Source organism: Apostichopus japonicus, chromosome 13 (assembly GCF_037975245.1).
Source record: "Apostichopus japonicus isolate 1M-3 chromosome 13, ASM3797524v1, whole genome shotgun sequence".
Classification (NCBI taxonomy): domain Eukaryota; kingdom Metazoa; phylum Echinodermata; class Holothuroidea; order Aspidochirotida; family Stichopodidae; genus Apostichopus; species Apostichopus japonicus.
Window position 1 is genome coordinate 12,826,479 of NC_092573.1, and position 21,419 is coordinate 12,847,897.

Here is a 21,419-nt window from a genome sequence, read left to right on the forward strand (position 1 = left end):
GTATCCTATCAAGATGCATTATCTATGTAGCAAGCGAATATAACAAGGAAATATTTCTTTGAATTCTTGACATGACGTGATCAAGGCAAATGACAGTTTTAACTGAAAGTACAGCACATCAGACATACGTCCAAATATTTCATCCAGGGATGTTACATCAGACATACGTCCAAATATTTCATCCAGGGATGTTTTCGTGAAGCGAATATAGAAGATATACAGTCAAGTCCGATGGGCATACGTTTACTTGAGCATCAAAAGTCCAGCCCAGACTTCTATATGCATATCAGATTTGATTATTTGTATATCTGCTTCGATATTATGGTGTCTTTACACATGTTTGCCCTGAAAGGTGTCAGAATTTGTCAGGATTTTGTTCATCTATTTGAAACTCAAGTCAACCAACTAACAACATAAGGATCGCATAGCCAACTTGTTGACGAAAGAATTTACAGCTTTACAAAAAACAAAAGGCGGGGGACCCAAACAACTTTCTACTTTCTGTTCTTTAACACGAATAATCTGTGGCGCGTTGAGAGAGAAGCAAACTTAACTCCATCTAAAATATATTCAAAAGAGAGAGAAACATTCTTTGCAATCTACTTAAAGCACGTGTAGGTAAATGTATAAATGTTAAAGAAATCCTCTGTCGATTCAATCCTAGCAGCAGGCTTCTTTAAAAGTGAACTGACACAAGTAACTATGACAACGCGATGTGCCCTCGGTCTGGTTTTTACTTTAGTTTGCCTACCATGGAGACCCTGCTAGGATCGAATCGTGAAACCCTCTGAATATTTGGCCTATGTACATATCCAAAGACGCTTCCAAAAAGTGTCAGACTGCATAAAAACCCTTTATAATGGTTACTAGAAACTCAGGCTCATTCTCCAAAAACAAAACTAATATCAAAAACAAAATACAAAATATAGGAACAAAGAACAAATAAATGTAATCTGTTCATTTCACCATTTATTCAGTAAATATTACATCAAAAAGAAAAAGCATTTCTGTGATATAACATGAGTTGTAAAAGAAAATATCGTAGACTTCTGAATATAACATTATGTACATCTTACCAAGATAGCAATTAACTTTGTCAAGGAACTTAAATAACAAACTAAATTATCAAGTATCGTTAAAATTCGTAAAGAAAACAATCACACCCAAAATGAAGAGGAACATTTTCATGACAAACAAACCACAGACAAACGACAAAGTAATAGAAAATGTCTTTTAACTTTTAAATGGCACTTAAACATGCGTGATCTTCGTGATATAAAGTGGCGGGAAATATTTCCACAAATCAAGAACAAGTATCGTCTGCAGATCCTTTCAACTTACTTCACGACATATATCTTATCATTGCTACACAATGCATTTGAAACACATAGACCTATAACCGTTCTTTTTTTCTGGATATCTCCTATAATAACTAGAACTAAGCAAACACTTTCTTCATGGGTACGAAGAACAATGCCAAAGAATAATAGGAAACACAGTTCAAAAGATTTCTGCGTTACATGGGTATGAGTATTATTACCATAAAATTGATTGGAAATACATGATGTGTTCATAATGCGAAATTTATATTCCTCAAACAGTAACGCAATGAAAACAACATTCATTTCAAATTATTACTAATTAATATACTATTATGAAGGGGACGTATTATGAAAATCCCGGTAGCTCGACATGAGTACCTCTAAAGCAAATAATAATATTGTCCTGCGACTTGTACCTATAGCACGGCTAAACATATCATACTTTTGTTTTCAAAATAAAAGCAACGAAAACATAATTTAATCTTTTACCCAAAAAAAGCATCCTTTTATCACATGAAACCACGAAGGGTAGGCTTTATAGCCTAACACGCAAAGTATGTTTCGACCAACAACATGTATGTGTGAAACATTGCATGTTGTCTATATACAAATATAGACTATAAACACGTATATCAGAACTATTTGATTATTTTGCAAGCGGCAATCCGAAATAAGCACTTTCGTTTTCTCTTATAAATGGTTTCTCAGTCTACCCAAAGTTCAGTCTCTAAACGACTCACAATGGGAAGTATCACGGCCTAGCCCACTCCTACACCTATGAGCTCTCTCCTACAAAAATGAGCCCTCTCCTACAACAATGAGCACTCTCCTACAACAATGAGCCCTCTCCTATAACAATGAGCCCTTCAGGGACGTAGCCAGGGGGAGCAGGGGGAGCGACTGCTCCCCCCTTTCAGTGTCGAAAAAATGAAACAAAATCTGCTGATAATATGATATCATATGATAATGATGAAACTGGCAAAACATTGTACAAGATCGCATCTAAGGACCTTCAATTTTTCAAAAAAATCACAAAGGGGAAGGGGGAACCCCCTCCCCTTAGACCCCTCCCCCATATCAATCGCAAAAAGTGCTCCCCCTTTCAAATTCCTGGCTACGTCGCTGGAACCCTCTCCTACAACAATGAACTCTCTCCTATACGATGACAACACCTTCGGATCTTCGTTTAGAAAATAAAGTACCAAACGATTATTTTAAATGTAAACGAAGGAAACTATGGATTATTTCATATAGAGGCCCACCCAGCCCATATGTACGATTTAATCTTATTCATGGCATGATCTACGTCGGTAAGCGCAAGAGGCCTTGCGTAAAATACGCTGTAAGCTATTATCGATGTTTTAATAACAAATGCTTTGGCAGTGGTCCGTGTATTACAACGGTAGTGCAATCGCCCTCGCAATGTGGACAAACCAACCTTAAATCCGCCCACACAGATTGCTAATCAATTAAGACCCAAGGTGAACCGTTTAATTAAAACTTGGATGTCCTGCATTATTGCCTAAACCTGGCTACAGTCCGCATAACATAATACGCACACCATGTCAAAGACTCAATAAAGACCAGACAAGTGTTGTGACAGCAAGAACTAACTATCACACGGCAAGACTGATGATGCACCATGCATGAAAGAATGATACCAAGAATTGTAGTTGTATTTTCGCATTGGATCGAAAGCATATTCTGCCGTTTAATATTCACACATACAACTGCATATGCGGTACTCTGCAATATAACCAAGCTATGTATTTGCAAAACTAGGCGCGAATCCACACAAAAATGCAAAGGTAATAATTAGCACAACCTTGTGATAATTAAGACCCAATTATAGACCTAATTTATAGTCTTTAATGCCCCCCCCCCCCCCCCAATAAAAGCAAATGCCCCATTTGACGTCTAGACTTTTATTTACTAGGGAGCAATCACCGTGCCCTTACATGAGTGTCGGTTGCAACGACCCCTGCAACCACACCATTCCTGTATAAAACCCTGCACCGGCCTCTGAAACACTCGGAGTTTATGCCTGTAAGTATGTAGTTTTTCGATTATGATGTCACCACAGACTGTGGCAAATTCGGTGATATACAAAATACAGCTTTTAAAAGTGTGTGTGTACAACGATATATCTTTTTCTTTCAATCATGGTATAAATGAACTGTGATAAGTTTGCACATAACCTTCGACAAAAGGATATTAAAAATCAGCAATACAAATATTTATGGAGAGGATTATAACATTTCATATTTTGATGGGGTGGGGGGGGGGTGAAATCTGTCAAAGATGTCATTAATTATGAAACATATTAACCCTGCAGGGAACACGTGCAAGAAACACATGCCCAAACATTATACAAATCGGAGAGAATAAAAAAAAAAAAAAAAAACACAGACCTATGGATTACCCAACATTCGACATTATTAATGGGGTACCATAAGAAGTTATTATGACATAGGCATTACAGACTTTTCACTCCAACTCCAAACATCTTGTTCTTAGTAATGGCAAACCGTTACTATTAATGGTATGCTATGTCTTATACCAAGCAGCCAGGAATATTACTAAACAAACAGCCAGGAATCTCACTAACACGTCCCTATTCTTACAACCTGTGATTTTCTATATGTTAACACATGTACCTAATTCAGGGAGTCGTTTTCGTGTTGGGGAGTAAACACCTGAAGTTAAAATACATTGTGAAAACGAGCCAATCAACAAAGCTTCATGGCGAAATATTTCCGAATACAATGCTTCATGAGAACAAAGGGACCTCCATAGCGTAATCAAAATGAGTATATATTGCATAGAGACCCTATCAGGTTTGAATTCATTACAATGAAACGTATATGGGAGAGTCACTGGTAAATTGAAAAAAAACTGAATAACGCAAATAACGGCAGTAGATCTTAAAATGCTTCAGCAGATACACTATACTGTATCAGCTACCAGCCAATTTTCTTTTCAGACACTATCTGCCATTTACGTCATTATTAACGCTTACTTTCATTTTAACACAGGTTGACGTACCAGGAAACTTCATAAAAGATTTTCTGATGGCTGGAAAGATTTAATTTATTAATATATACTATACATCTGAAATGGCCAATGTAATATCTCAGTATAGCAAATCAGGTTAGTGTACATTATGTGCGGTCGATCATGCGTGCAATTTAAAAGAGCGGCTGTTATTTGGTTGAATTTCATGTGGTATAAGGGTAATTAAATAAAGAGATCATACTAATCAGTAATGTTAACTATTTAAGGACCTGTGAAAAAAAACCCAAAGACAGAACCCTGGCAATCGACATACTGAACGTATAACCATTGCTAAAAGAATGATTGTTCAAGTAAACTGACTGAATCGCAGGTGATGGGAGGGATATGACTATGAAAGATAACCAGCATCCATCCGACTTTTAAGCCCGAAATAGGAAATATTTAGATTTATCAACATATTCGAGAGGAAAGCCTAAACCGCCATACTATAATAAACCCACGTGGCCACGGGTCTTAAAGGACATGGGAAGACCCTAACACAAACAAATCCTATAATATCTGCAAAAGTCAATATTGCCAGTGCAGGGATATACTGCAGGTTCTGTTATTGGTGTTAAAGGAGCCTAACTGTACAACAATTTCATTCTGGCGATGTATCTTTACATATTTTCTTAAGTTACCTCTTTCCTTTTCGTTGCAACTCATACAACTTGTTCTCTCTATTGTCCATGTTCTGTGACGTCACTGTCTACTATTAAATATTGCCTCAAAATCGTTGCTAACCCATAACACTCAAATGTAATCAACTGATTCGTCGATCCATCTAACAGCAAACTTTAGAATTCAAGCAAATTTCAATGTACTAAAGAAAAGACAAGAAAAAAAAAACTCAGTGCAGTGAATAAATCTTTACAGCTAGAAAAGTGAGCACTTGCTTCTTGGAATAGGAAGCTGATAACAAATGGCAAAGCACTTCATATTTGTCGAAAATATATTTGTCCTTTTCAAGAGCTCCTTGTCAAGCACGCCATCTGAATTGATAAATTTTTGGTGGTAATCACAAGATATATTACGGTCAAACTCGTGCCATTACAAAGCAAGAACACTATCTAATTACTTAGCTAAGAGATAGGGGAATTCTTTCATTCTTTCTTTCTATACAGGCTATTTTATATAAGGTAAGTCAATATTTAACAGACCGAGGACATCCTGTTGTTGATTCCTGACAACCGTTTAGTACCGTCTTAATAAAACGAATGCTAGTTCATCAGTTAACAGCTGCTCAAATTATGTTCCTTAACAAGTTTTAATTAGTAGTGGGCTGATAACAGCCCTGCCACACCGCTGTTTAGTTCAACCTCAGAACTAATTTAAAGCCAAGACCATTCAAAGGTTAGAGTGATTTGAAACCGTGGTATAACTTTTCCTGCTACACAAAACACTCGATTACGAAATGTATTGATAGGTTTTTATTTCGTCTTAAAAAAAAATCCCTCTGATATTTAATACCAGAATGTCCGTTACGTAAAAGAACGATCATGAACAAACATCATTTGCTTGCAAACAACATGAACCTAAATCAGATGTCTTTTACCATGTATGTTGGTAACCGGCATGATGCGTAACACACCGGCGACGTTGTCAGTTGGTAGAGAAGATTACGACCGTTTGCAGGAAACTTGCGTGTGTAAATCTGAACAAAACCACATGATACTTAAGGTACGAACCACTCATGTTCCTCTAATCTTCCATTTTACAGTATGTGAAATATCAATTATAAATCGAGACACCGCAATGGTATAAGTGCTGTTTATATATATATATATATATATATATATATATATATATATATATATATATATATGCTAAATACCTATGTTACGTCTACTAGTTACATTGTAGGTATCTAGTTCTTCCCAGCGTATGAAACAGTAACTATTAACACCAACTGTGACAAAATAGTGTTTGGACTCATTGTTAGTCACGTCTGCAGTTTCACATTCAGTTGTCCGGGAGCCGATAGATTATGTAACTGTTCACATATTTCATGGTTCTTTGTGGTTGCTGTTCCACCCCCCCCCCCTCCCCTCGTCCTCGTATACAGTTCGACCAGTGACTCTCTCAGCCTAGCAACGTACTATGTGTGTAAAAACTATGTAATCTAGTTTCTCTGTATGTGGAGCAGTAACTATAATTAGTATTTGAATTAGGTCACGTCTGTATAGCTCTACAACCAGTATCCGGGCACTGACTGATTGTGTAGCCGTGTTCACACTGTATGTATATGCTTTATGGTTTTATTCTCTCTCATGCTGTACGATCAGTGACTCTCTCAGCCTAACAAACTTATTATATACCTTAAAACTATGACATGTAGTGTCTCTGGGTGTGGGAACAGTAACTATTTCCACCTGGTGTTACAGTATACAGTGTTTCTATGAGGTCCACACCTGGCCCACCTCTCGACTTCAGCTCCACATCCAAGTATGAGATGATTGCTTGTATTGCTGCACACACAATTATACAGAAAACAGTAAGATATTTCCAGTGATTTGCTTAGCCGAGGCAATAAGGTAGAGAGTGTGTGTTTGCAAACTAAGTAACACAGTTTCCCTTGATTTGTTGAACAGTAACTAATAACACCAGCTGTTACAGTTAACAGTGTTTTCATGAGGTCCGCCACCTTTCTTGTCTACAGATTCACGTCTAGATTAGAACTGATTGATAATACAGCTGCTCACAGTGTTTAATGTTTGCAATTCTATGCTCCCATTAATCGAAAGAGATGAAATTAATGTCCTGCCAAGAAGATGACAAAATACTATGCAAACGATGAATCATAGATCAGCGACCGCAAAATTCCGGATGATAAAAATTAGCTTCCTCATAAAAACAGCTGCGACTCTTTTTATGAGAATTCAATCTCACGCTTTTTGCAGTCAATGCATTACTCAGGATTTGCAGAAATAAATGACTTAAACAGATGTAACAAGATAAGAAAGAAAACGTCAAAAATCATTAAAAATGATAAATCTTTATGAAGGCAATTAAAATCTGACGGTAATTCGTGGGTTCTTGATTGGAGCCTTTATTGAGATTCAGTTTAAAGTTAAGAAGCAGTAACAGCTGCTAATACTGAAATAATCGCAAAGACACATGATGAATTACTCTCAACTATATAGCTATTTCTTTGCACACTTCAAACGTAAAGTCATGACCGTTTTTTGCATCACTGTGTTTTGGCTCATTATTAATCAATTTGACATTAGTTTGATTGAAGGTGAGCTTCAATGATCCACAATAACTAAATTACATGTCCGTTGCTGGACACACAAAGACGAATTATAACCGCATGAAGGTAAAAGTTGCAGCTGCAGTAGTTTGTGTAATTGGCAAATATGGCCATGTGTTCTGTAAGTGGCATAAGACGTTAGTGTTCGTGTAGAGTTGAAAATGGTGTTGTTTTCTGCAGGATGTCTGAAGTACTTCGAGTCAGGCGCGTAGCCAAAGGGGGGCGCAGGGGGCGACCCCCCTCTTGAGCATATTTTTTAATTTTTCTTTATGATATCGCGTTATTTCAAAATAAAAATGGTTAGATGCAACTTACAAGGCCTGGGAAATGCCATTTCCAGCAATCTGGGAGGCATTTTCGGCCAAATTTTTTTTGTACCCTTCGCGCCAACTCATGCATGGTGGTGCTACGCTTAGATAATTTGCCTATAGACTTCGCCCCTCCCTTGGCAAATTCCTCGCTACACCCCTGCTTCGAGTTGATCAATTATGAGTCATTGGCAAAAATGAGCAAACTAATTATGTTATCTTATTTTCAAGTGTATCATTTCATAAAATGAAATGACAAATTCATTGGGAAATTTTTAAATTTGAGAAATGAGACATTTTAGAACCAGATTTTTGTACCTGGTTGGGATAAGTTCTGCATCATCATGACTGATCTTGCTTATTTTCAGCTTATTAAAGATTATGGTTGTTTGAACTTCTATAATTTCAGCTGTCTTTCTTACGTCTTTAGGAATTCAGATGGTCTCCGAGATAAAAGAAATATTTTGGGACCCCATCTTAGGGTGCAAGGAGGGTAGTAGACAGGCAAAGGGTAGGCATTGTGAAAGATAAGTTGCAACAAGACTTTTACTGTTGTGTGAAGCATGAATTACTTTACAAAGTATCACTTCGGGCAACAAGCGTGTATCATTGTATTACATCAACAACACAAGATAATTGAACATGACCTAATCATTATTGCATCTGAAGGTAAGGATAAAGCCATACTTAATGAACAAGTTATGATGCTTTTCATCACTTCAGCAACACGTTGATCCATAAATAACAATACAGTCAGCATTTGACTTGAAAATGAATGTTTTTGTTAAAATGGAATGATGAACTCCCGGTTCCCTTAAACCGATTCTCAGTAAAAAGCAAAAATTATTTAGCAAACTTAGTATGACATTTTAATTGTCATATAATACTCTCCTTTCCCTTCTCCTGTTCACCCAACTTCCTACATTCCCATGCATCGAATTCTACTGATATTAGAATTACGACTACACATATTCACGATCTACCCACACCACCGTTAAGGAAAGAAACCAACTTTTTGAAAATATGTAGGTTGATCCTTTGACCCACAGTTGTACTTTCTTATTTAATTAAGTAAACAACTTTCTATGATAAAGACTTAGTTCTCTGCACTTTCTGCATATAAATTTCATTTGGTCTCATTTTTGCCATCTTCATAATCAATGTCTAAGAAATGGCTGACTCTTATTTCTATGAGAGAGTCTTTCCGACTATCCAGCACAGTGCGATAAATTCAATGAATTTGCGTCAGAGTAAAATACAAATCAATACCAATTCCACGACCTGCTTGATCGATTCATTAAATATTCGAGTGGCACAGAAACATTGTAATTAATATTGTTGCAAATAAAAAAGGACAAAAAAAGTCCAATGAAAATAGGAAGCATATGCCTTATTTTAGCAAGTTGAATGACTTTACACGAGATAGAGAGAAACGACTGCAGTTACGAAAATCGCAACCGCTTCAGGTGTCTGAATGAACAGTTCAGCGTAAGCAAAGTTTAAAACTGGTGACTCTTTGAACAAACAGTTAATCATTTCAGAAATGGGGTGGGTTGGATGTGTTACTGCTGCAGTTTCACACTTCAGTGAGAAATCTTGTTGAGTTTTGTTCAAGAGACACGGCCTTTCATGACACTACTGGATCCAGAAAAGACTTATTGAACATTTAGACAAATGGATAAAAGTTTATAATCACTTTAAGAACAAAAAAAAAGTTTTGCTTTCATTTCAGTCTATCCTACAGGCACAGTGATACTATGGAACAGAGAACTCTAGTTTTTCCAAAATGTAGAACACTTTTACATCAACTAACTAAGCCACAATTACAAACATTTTTAAAGATCCAGATATGAAAATTTGTTTAGATCTGAGCCATTTACAAGAAGCATCAACAGAATTATTTCGTCTACATACTAACTGTCTTTCATTTCATAATCAGATGTCTCTGTCATCATGGGATTTGAACAATATGGATTCTACGAAAAATGTTCAGTACTGCGAATTGTATGAACAAAGAAAAACAGCTATAAACCAGAGGTGCTCTGTGCTTAAAGTATTACCAATCTCAATTTATGTACACGTTGACAGTTATTTGTATGGAATTTATTTGTAAATGTTTCACTATGATATTAATTTAGAACAGTATGAAATTGCTAAATTCTATCAGATTTATGGATCGTTTATGTAAGGACAATGCTAATAAATACAGATTATGTCATTCAAAGTAATCTGAACTACAAAGGACGGTCGCCAAAGAAGATGAATCCTGTATCATGAGAGATATCACACAGTGCTTTTTTTAATATGTTTTTGCCTCTAACGACTTCAAGGATACTGTGGGTTACCTGGTAAGGTAATTAGCTGTCACAGATCACCTGATAACCTTCCGACCCTGAAGGTGATGAATTCATTGTAATAATCATTAGCACCGTTTACAAAGTCATAGGAAATCTCCCTAGCATTGAATGAAATAAAAACCTTTTTATTTGCGTGTTATCACATCAAAGGGTCACATGTCCCTATGAGACAATATTGACCAAAGATGATTTATAATTGACTACTTAAGTCTGTGGTCCAGCAATTGTGGAAATAGGTGATTAATCATTTCAAAGACATTGATATGACTTGGAAATCAATTAGCAGATCTCTCCTCATTGCAGGTCTCCGACTCTCACCTCACTTCAGCAGGTAGACTGCATCTCTATATTGCACATCTTCAATGGAAGAAATATGAACTCCGAAACGTCCCAGAACAGATCCGTGTTATTGTATGTAACAATCTGGAATACAAAGCAAAACAGATAGACATAAAGTTTTAACTTCTAATCAAACCTTTCATAGATGGGGCTTCTTAAAACAATACCATGCTCGGATGAATTTAAAACTTACTGAGCACAATCAAAGAACCCACTTGAAATGACTTTGAGCCCATTGTTCCAGCAGTCTGTAATTATAAATGAAATGTATTCACCTTTTCATCTTTCTCTTTATAAATGAAATTCATTCACCTTTTTATCTCCCTCCTTTATATTTATTGCCTCAGAGAAACACAGGTTTCACTTCAGAATGGTAAATTCTGAAGGAAGAGATAGTGTACGATGACCCGTAGGAGAGGTCACCGGGGGGCAGTGCAAAACTTATACCAGTGGTGTTTTGGTAGATTCGGAAAGTGCGTTAGTGTAGTAGGATATAGGTAGGAGAGGAGTGAAGTAAATATACTTGTTAACAATGTTCAATTTAGCATTTCTAGACGTGTCATAGGTGACAAGAAACTTCCATATAGAAATCAAAGTTTTGCTTCATATTGGTACCCTCTCTACAACGACAACAAAATTGTTTGCTGTTTCAATACCTTACAGCAAGTGCATTAGATAAAATAAGGCACTACGTCAAAGTGTCTAAACTATGACTCATTAATAATAAATCAGTAATATGTGAGAGTAACTTGCAGCATCAATAAGCATCTACAATAGATAGCTGGTCTAAATGTCACCCTTCCTATTAGCTATAATCCACATATGATTCTTCAACACCTTACACAACAAAACATTTCTTTTTCTCTCTTTTCTTTTCTATTTAAATAATACTGTCCTTTGGAGTTTGGATGATTAAAAATGAAGTGCAATTAAAAGTAACGAGAAACCCAAGCATCCAAAATTAATTAAGATGCTATTGAAGATAAAAAAATCATGCGTAATCTAGAACGTCAGAACATGGCATGTGACAGAAATTTCAATGAGTAAAAGACAGGAATTAACATGAACAAGTCAAAGGATGAATTCTAAATCACTTAATCATTCATTACTTGACCTATTGTCACTTGTGAGAGCTGACCTCTGCAATCGTTGTCATTAATTGTTGGAACACTGATTGACAAGTTAATTAGCCATGGAAAAAGTTTTCCTTAAACAGATTTTGTTTGATCCTTGGGAGGAAGAAAGAATTTATCCATAGCAAACAATCAAATGACTGTCAGCCATATTAAATCACTTGCAGTATATATATAGGAGCAGTATAATTAATTTATGCAGCTGACACAACAGTGGTTACACTTGAATTACACCTACTGTAGTGGGGAATCTTACATAATTCATTTGCTAGATCATCATTGTCATTAATCATGAATAAATTTGCATTAAGTTTTACCGATTAAACTATACATCTCTTTTCAGTGATGGGATGTGACTGTAGAAGGAACCTGCATTGCTTCTCTCATCGTCACAATGTCACATAAACTATATTTATAACTGTCACCATTTTTCTTCTTTTTTTTTTTAACGGCCACATCAAAGTTACATATAACGCTATAGTTATAAGCCATTTAGTCACTTTTTATGTCCACATCGGCTGTTGTATCTACTGTTACTGTATGAAATGGTTTAATTTCTCAAAGCAATTACTGAACTCCATTTGTCATTACTGGAATCCTGCTTTTAGATCTATCTCTAAATCATGATTATTAAAATCATTTGCCGCTGTCTGATGGTACATGTATGGTACTACTATACACAAGCGTGTTCACAATTAATGTAGTGATGTACAAATTCTCTCTCCACCAGGTCTATTATTAAAATTGGGTTTGATCTTTAGTGACTTTCATGGTTCTCATTCTTGGTTCTCTCTCCGCTCTCGCTCTGGCTACGACAGAGATTTACATCTCATCCTTGGATACGTCTCTGCCGCCTCTAGGCACTTATCCAAGCCATAATAGCTTTAAATCATTGGGATAAATTGTCCCTAACGCTGCTCGTAAGTGGATCACAGTTAGTGTTCCATGACAAATACCTCAATATACTTTTTCCCTTCTTTTTTCTCTCCTTCATCAAGATCAAGGAGAGCCGTTCCTGGGGAACAGTAGATATTGTACCCATGGGGCATTTGGCTTGAAAGGCCTAAGAGTTAAGATATTGAAAGTATCTTCATGATCAAAGATACAAACGGGTTGTACAAAATAAAACCTCCAAATTTATGAAAAACTATTTACAGAGCATCAGCTTTCAGATTTTAAGGGTATTGCAATTCAATTTTTTTCAATTTCAATTTCTTTATTCCAGTATAAATGATAACATTTATAAATAGGACACATAAAAAAAGTGATACATAAAAGACGTAAACATGTACAAAAATGAAAGCATGAACAAAAACAAGAAGTAAGATAGAGGATTAGAAGTTTTAAAGATTAAGGATTAAAAGGATTATAACAGAGATTCTAAGAACCCATTTTGAATATAAATGGCTGCTCTGTAGATACATGAGTTCTTAAAAAGCATAATTCTAAAAGATGGCAAGATAGTAGGATGACGTAGATTGTACTTGCTGGTTCTATTGCACAGAGAGATCAACTCTGAGTGAAGTGGGTGATCTTTAGAACTATGTATATTCTTAGCTAGTCTTATGAATTCATTTTTAGCAGCAGTGTTTACTTTACCAACAAGGCTTTCATAGTCGAGATTAAATATTTTGGAGCAGTATTTCAAGAAACTTCTAATTCTTTTCTTGTCCTTTTCAAGTAGAAAGTGATACCAGACAGGAACTGCATACACAATCACTGGCAGAATTGATGAGCTGAAAACCTTATCTCTTACATTAGAATGAAAATAAGGAGTAATGTATGCCAACGTTGATACAATATAATACACCTTAGACATCGATTTAGATATATGTTTAGTAAAGGTTAACTTGGCGCCAATATCAACTCCTAAGTACATAGTATGAGACACCCGCTCAACAATGGAGCCTTGAACATAAGTTTTCTGATCCCTGGTCTGAATGAGACCTTGATGTTTAATGTTAATGTTTTCAAAAATTATTTCTTTAGATTTCTTTGGATTAAGTAAGAGGTTCTTCTGCTTACACAAATTGACCATATTATCAATACAGTATTTATAGTCATTTTGATTTTCAAGGTGTGTCCGCTTTGAAATGTTACAGGATATGGCTGTATCATCAGCGTACTTAATTACATCACACCCCATTGAAGAACGTATATCATCTGTGTATATTGTAAAAAGTAACACAGATAGAGGACCTCCCTGGGGGACTCCCACTGTAATATTTGATTCCTCTGAATAACCTTTCTGTAGCTTGACTTGTCGAGACCATCCTTGTAAAAAATTAGCCAACCAATGTATAAGCCAAGGCTCATTGATAAAACTACACAAACTTTGGATTAACCGATTTGGTAGAACCGTATTAAAAGCACTTGAAAAATCTAAGAATAAAACTTTAGTGACTGTTGTGTCACTCTGATTTAAACCGGAAACAACACAATGTACGAGCTTGAGTGTGGAAATACTCTGACAATTTATGATATTTTCCGGGAGTCTGTGTTACATAATAATATGGTCTGCAGCATTACTACTGTATACTTTCAAGTTGTAAATTTTGCCTGGATTGATTACAAAAACACTGTTTACATTGGTATTTGTGGAAATTAACTTTCTTAAGTCAATCTTCCAATATTTCCAGAATGTTCCACCATTTGTGTATTAGTCCTGTTTATCAGCAATCTTTTATGATATAAAAGGTTGTATATGTTTTTCGATTGTCAAAAAGGTTGTAAATATACCACTATATTGTAATATATTGTAAGTTTCAAGAAGTACAGAAGCATTTTATGGATTTAATCTCCTGTTTCTTCTATCAATCTGTGATCTATGGACACAAATTGAATCATGAGGCCCAAATTGAATCAAATAAACCACTCTCAAGAATGCTAGAAAAGTACGATCTTTACTATTGTTTTGAAATCTAGAAACACACTAATTTAGAAATTGGAGAACTTGTTTTTTTATGTTACTTTCAAAAAAGTTCCGCTAAGCAAATACTCCTTTAGATGATACTGAATCATACTGTACTTGATTATTAGTAAAAACCACAACTGGTTAGACTATCTCAGAAATATGACAATTATTTACAGCCAACAACTCCAATTTCAACACAGAGTTTACATACCTGTCTGAAATGGCAGGCAGAGGCAGGTTTGAGAGGCTTTGATTAAATGACTTTTATCTAGAATAGCCAAGGCTATGGTTTTGTCTTCTCTTTGGCTCTTTGTGGCTAAATTGGACTGTAGCTGTGCAACCTTGCCAAATTGGCTGGAAGCAAAAAGTCATTCTTAAATGTCAACAAAATATCACCAAAATTTGCGGGTAAAACATGATATCTTTGCAAACAATGCTATCCTGTATGTGAATGTGGGTTTGACATTAAGGGATGCCGAAAAATGTCCAGCTGCTTGTTAAGAAATCAACTTTGGCCCTTTATTTCATAGGCATCTGCATGTAAACCTCGCCTACATAACTTCCCAACTCATGCAGTTAGTCGAAAATTCACCAAATGCCTATTTACAAATAGATAAATACATGCTTCGATTAATATCACGACTTAATTAATTAAAGAACATGTATGCAGAGTAATATTACAGAAATCATATTGTGAGGATTTATTACCCTGAGGATAAAAAAATAAATTTAAAGAGCAATCCACTCTCCCAATGGTAACGATGCAAAGTTATTCAGCTGAATAGTGTTTACACTGAAACAAAGCATCCTGGTTGGCACGGCAGCTACGGCTTGCTACTCAAATACAATAATGGATATCAAACTATAGGCACCAATTCTGAACTCCTTTTGATATAACAAACATCACAAAACTCAAAATTGCTAGGCAAAATCTGTATTACCATTACTAGTACTATAGTTTAAGATGTTGAATTTCTAACTTTCTGTTACACATTTCTTCATTTTCTTTTTTCTTTTGTACTGATGTTGTGATGAAAAGATTAAATACATTGATAAATGAACTACTTTATATTGCTTTTCCAAATTGTGCTTTGTACTAAAAGCCCAAACTCTTACTGCTCCATGTATTACACCTTGCTAAACTGGAAACTACTTACTACTAACATTAGACTAAAAAATATTTAGTAACAAAAGAATTGCAATAGTTTCTGATATTTCCGAAAAACTGTTTACTGTAGATAAACTTGCAAATGTTTTGCAGACAGCGACAAGTTGGCAACTAATAAATAAACAAACAATAAAGCATGACTGAGGTTATTCCTTTTATTACAAAGATAGAGTCAGATTATCATTATTTTGTCTAAATGGCATCATTGATCAAAAAGTCATGAGTACAAGAGGAACCTTGCCTCTTATACCTCCTCAGAAATCTGTCATGAGCCTTTGACACTTCCCTCATCCAATTGTGTTTACTTAAAAGTAGTTAGGATGTAGTTTAAGACATCAAGAAACATAAAAGCCTGATATTTTTTCAACAAAGTCGAAGTGACAAGCCGACCGTCTTTTGTTTATAGACAAGCTGATATCCAGGGTAGGGCACTTTTTGGACAGAAATCTGGGCAAGCCGTTCATTCGGTATATATAGTCATAAGTGTGTATGACTCTTCGAGGAGGGTACTCTCCACGACACAGTTGTAAATCACAAGCCAGCCGAAGGAACGGACCCCGCCAGTGCGAAATGCACGCAGTCTTCAGAAAATTGAAATCAGCACGGATGATGGATTGTACATCAATCTGAGTGCTTTGCTTGCTTCCGAGGGTTTGAGACAAGAAGAAAAAAACCCAAAGCTTCATTTAAAAACATGAGTGCAACAGTAATATCGTCCGGCCGTATGCACTAATAATGGACACAAACGTAGATGTTGTTAGTACTGGAACCCCCGAATGATGTCACGAATAAAAAGAGGGAACAAGCTTCTGTCAAAGAATCTTGGAAGCAGAGTCATTAAATGAAGCATAAAATGAGACTGGAAATCCAGACATCATTAAGAAGATAAATTAACAAAAAAAAAGGAGGTTAACAAAAAAAAAAATGAAGTCATCTGAAAGACAGATAGCTGGATTCACGGTACAGGAGAATTCCAATATGTTCATAAATGAGAGAAAGACATATTATAGGCAAATCTGATTTAGATTGGTAACAAAACTGGAGCCTTCAGAAAATGTGACTAGACTTGTGAAACATGCCCCCTACTTTTGCTAATAATTTGCAACTTTTTTAGTTGCCTTTGTCAGATAATTCAGTTGCTGTAGTTGACTTTTATAGTCACTGGAATGTTTCCAAACTTGCAGAATTAAGGCATTTTATTCTCTTTATTTGTATATACCTGTATGCCTATATATAGTATACCTATAAATATACATATATATATATATATATATATATATATACATACATACATACATACATACATATGCACATATATATATATATATATATATATATATATATATATATCTATATATACTTAACTAATAAATTAATGACAAACAAGATTTCCACACAAATTTACTTAATTCACTTTATTCCAGTACCGTATGGTATTGTGGTTGTCTTGAAAAAAAAGTAAGCGAAATGAATCAATGCAAATAATCAAATTGTTGACTAGTAAAATATGTAAATCAAGTTTGAGCTCAATTTTTCTGCAAACGATGATAGATTGACTCTTGTTATTGCGTCCATTAAATTTCTCCAAAACAAAACTTACCATCATAACCTGAATTCATGACTCAATTTGATTAGGAAGACTTTTTTCATGTTCCTCCACAATCAAAAATTCTATGCACTTTCTCTGAGACTTTCTCTTTCTTTCTTCCTTTCATAATATTCTCTCAACATATCTTTAACACTGGGGGTCCTACTGATTCAAATTTCAGCAGACATGACACTCTCCTTCAGATAAACTACTGTAAAATGCAAAATGAACCGGAAAGCTTTACATCTGAGTGACCGTGTTCAGCCCATACAAACCACACTTCCTCAATCCGACCCAAAATTCAATTACTTGAGTTTATGGGGGACACCTTTGCTCTATCTTGGACCCCAGCGAGTTTGTTCTTCTTTTAACTTTAATTGAAATCATCCTGTCAATACTCGAGCAACTTAATTTTAAATGAAATTCCATAGGATGCCAATAGATATTGTATTTCCAACGTTTAGTTAGGGTGTTTTGGAGGGTCTGTTTCCGAGCTCAAAATTCTGAATCGAATTACAAACAAATTGGATAGCATGCCCTGGGGAATCAAATTAAACTCACAGGAAATTATCAGCAGTGACCATCAACAGTAGATGACTCAATAACTAACACTTACTTCTGAAACACTGAGTTACACACTCAAGTATAATAAAGCACAGAAAAGGTGTGGCAACTTCTACCAGTGTTAGAACACCCATAGATGATACCTTGGTGTGAGCACCATACACTATGTCACGGTGTACCTATTATTAACTCAAAGGAAATTATTAGCAGTGACCATCAGCAGTATATGACTCAATAACTGACACTTTTGAAACACTGAGATACACTGTCAAGTATTATAAAGCACAGAAAGGTGTGGAAACTTCTACCAGTGTTAGAACACCCATAGATGATACCTTGGTGTAAGCACCATTCATGCTATGTCACGGTGTACCTATTATATTTTATTATTTATTTATCATTACCTATGTCATGGTAATTCACAAACCGTAGAACACCCATAGATGGTACCTTGGTGTTTGCACCATACGCATGTCTTGGTGTACCTATTATTTTTCATTTAATATATCATTACCTATGTCACGGTAATTCACAAACAGTTTTGATTGAAAAGCAACAAATTAAACTTTCACAAGGGTGATCTCTGCAACATTAAATCTTTAGGTAAAATTGTATTCTTTCAGGAGAGTTTGATTACTTGGACAAATTCACTTGACCAATACATAATATGCGCTGCATTGATCTAGGGTTAGAGTTAGGGATTAGGGTACAAACTCGCACAACTGGTACCTGTACAAAACATCATAAGGCATTCAATAAAACAGGTCATGTCCACAAACATGCATGTATACCTTGGCAAGATACTTATCAATGCTTGACACAGATGGTGTTGTCTTGATTTTAGGTCCTTGCTGACTTTCCAAACCATTAAAACTGACTAGATTTCAGTATATTGCAGATTACCCTGGAATAGTTATATGCAATTGTAATGTATGAGAATGGTAGACATTGGAGGAACAGGAAGTGGGTGTTTACCCTGAAATACATCAGTGATGGCGCGGTGCTGACATTTTTAAAAGTTTTTGTACGCTACGATGATTTGAGTGAAGGAGTGAACTAAATTTGTCCTCAATTTAACTTTGCACTGTGATAGTGGTAGTACTTAACTAAACCTCAAACTTTAATTAGCCAAATATGTTGTCCCAGACACTTTTCAATAACCTTAAGACTCATGGACAATTCAAATAGACAAGTTTTCTTAATTTTGCTACACGTTCAGTCATCATGGGAATTGTAACAGTACTTTAGGCCAGGTTATACATATCAGCTGATTTGTTATGACATCTTATTATCAATAGTATCAAAAATGTATAAACATGAAGGCGAACTTTACCTACCTCTGTGCATGTATGAGGACCTCAGGCTATTGCATATTATATTGTACCATACAGCGAGTAAAAAATGTATCAGTGGAAAACCTTAATGGCAATTTACGTCACCAATAACAAGATGGTATGTATACATGTATAATATTTAACCTAGCCTTAAAATCATTTCAACATTACTGTTGCTGTGTGTCACTTGAAGCAAAATTATCTGTTGAAAGCATTACAAAAAGATGAAAAAATATTTGATAAAATATCAGCCATATTTATATAAACATCGTATAAACTTGAGTACCATTGTTGCTAACTTTATGAATGATCTTACAGCAGACTACATCTGAAGTTTTATAATGTGCTAACAAATTTATGCTAGAGACAGATACAATGAGATTGTTTTCCTTTAAAATTTATGTAAGTTTGTATTTTTACTCTGTGCAAGGAAATAAGCCATCAACATCCAAAGGCTGTACTGATAATCAATGCTGAGTTAACTTTAATTTCTTGTGCAAACTCAATTAAGGTCGCAATGATAGCTGTATAGTAATACTGTACATTATCGGCTTATTAAAGTTACTGCTGAAGATCCGGTGGTCCACAATAATTAACTCACAGATTCTGCTATTTTGCTCATTAAAGTGAGCTACAAGGACATCCAATCGAAAGAGAAAATAAACACGTTGGATGAAAGCTTCAGATAAGTTAATTACAGACTTGAAAGAGATTGTGTAGACTGTAGAAACGTTATCCACGTACAATTGATCTTAATTTGATTTCCTGGTTAAACTACCAAAAACACGATTACGTCAAAATCCCGATCACTGCCCAGCGGAATCTTGCTGCATAGAGAGCAATGAATGCATCCCTTGTTAAAAGGTAATAAAACATAATGTGCATCCAACCTATCACACAGTCATTATTGCAATAAAGACTATAACTTTGTAGAGATGAAAAAAGGCAGAAATCAGACCTATAAATTATACCAAAACATTCAAAATATTTTAAAGTATGAATACTATTTCACATATTATTGTAATTTGTAAATATGATTATCTAGTACAAAAGTGGGAAACATTCTTGTATGGGTAATCACTGTTTTTTTCTTCAACATTCCACAACATTTATGTGAATTTTAATTTTGTAATTATAGTTAAAATATTTTTTCTTGACTAGAAGAAACTAAAATTTTACAGAAATATTCAAGTCCCATGTATGTAAGATCCAGTGGTGTCTAGATATAGTTGACTGCTCATAATGATGTACAGTTATACGCAAAATGTGTGCTTCATAGACACTTTGTGTAAAGTATCAAAAGTTTATTTAAAGGTAGTCAGTATAGGCACCAAATTATAGCACACTGTAATTGCTAGAAGTTTTCAAAAAGTACTTTCCTGGAGATCTTACTCTCCAAATTGTTCCCAGACATTTCAAGGAACATACAAGATGACTGAATGTCCCAGTGAGGAAAGTTTCCTCAAAGGTTGTAATAAAAATAGTTTAAGAATTTTGCCCAAAAGGAGACCATATTTGAATATCTAGCATATTTTGGGCCAATACATCATGTATGCATTCCCTTTAATCAGTTACCCACAGTCATATTATGTAAAACTTATATCTTTCATGAGAATGAACTTTCTCTTTTAAGTCTGAAGGTAATATTGCTGTCGTTATTGTTCAATTTTACAAACATCGTATAGTCTAGTCACGACAAGCAAGCTAAAAGCGGTCGCGCATGAGACTGATTCATAATGCTATGTGCAACAATTAAAATATGAATGTATAATCTGGAATACAATTTGAAGTTAATAGATTAAACAGGAAATGTCGTTAATGATCCGAGAATGAAGGGAAGGAAGTGAGGAAGGGGAACAGTGCAGGAAAGCTAGCGTAAGCAGTTCGGAGAACTGCTACCCATACTACTGACTATATATGAATTTTAATGGGGCCATAATCGCTCCCCTTAAAAACGTCCCAAAAATCCCTCCCTATGCAAAATAGGATACTTATTGGGGTGTGCACAATTGGTTAACTACATCACTATCCAATGGAGAAAAACTAAGATGCATGCAACACTAGATATGCTCTGTTGGAAGTTGA

At 35.3% G+C, this 21,419-nt stretch overlaps 1 protein-coding gene across 2 annotated transcripts in view; it reads right to left on the reverse strand.

Annotated features, from left to right (window-relative positions):
* Positions 1–947: 947 nt before the first annotated feature.
* The window catches only part of LOC139978340 (serine/threonine-protein kinase ULK3-like), a 54,522-nt gene continuing 34,050 nt past the window's right edge, over positions 948–21,419 (reverse strand). For both annotated transcript variants that reach the window (XM_071988452.1, XM_071988453.1), the window contains one exon: positions 948–10,717. In XM_071988452.1, coding sequence (XP_071844553.1) covers positions 10,701–10,717 — 17 coding nt within the window. In that variant the 3' untranslated portion in view covers positions 948–10,700. The remainder of the gene's footprint in view (positions 10,718–21,419) is intronic.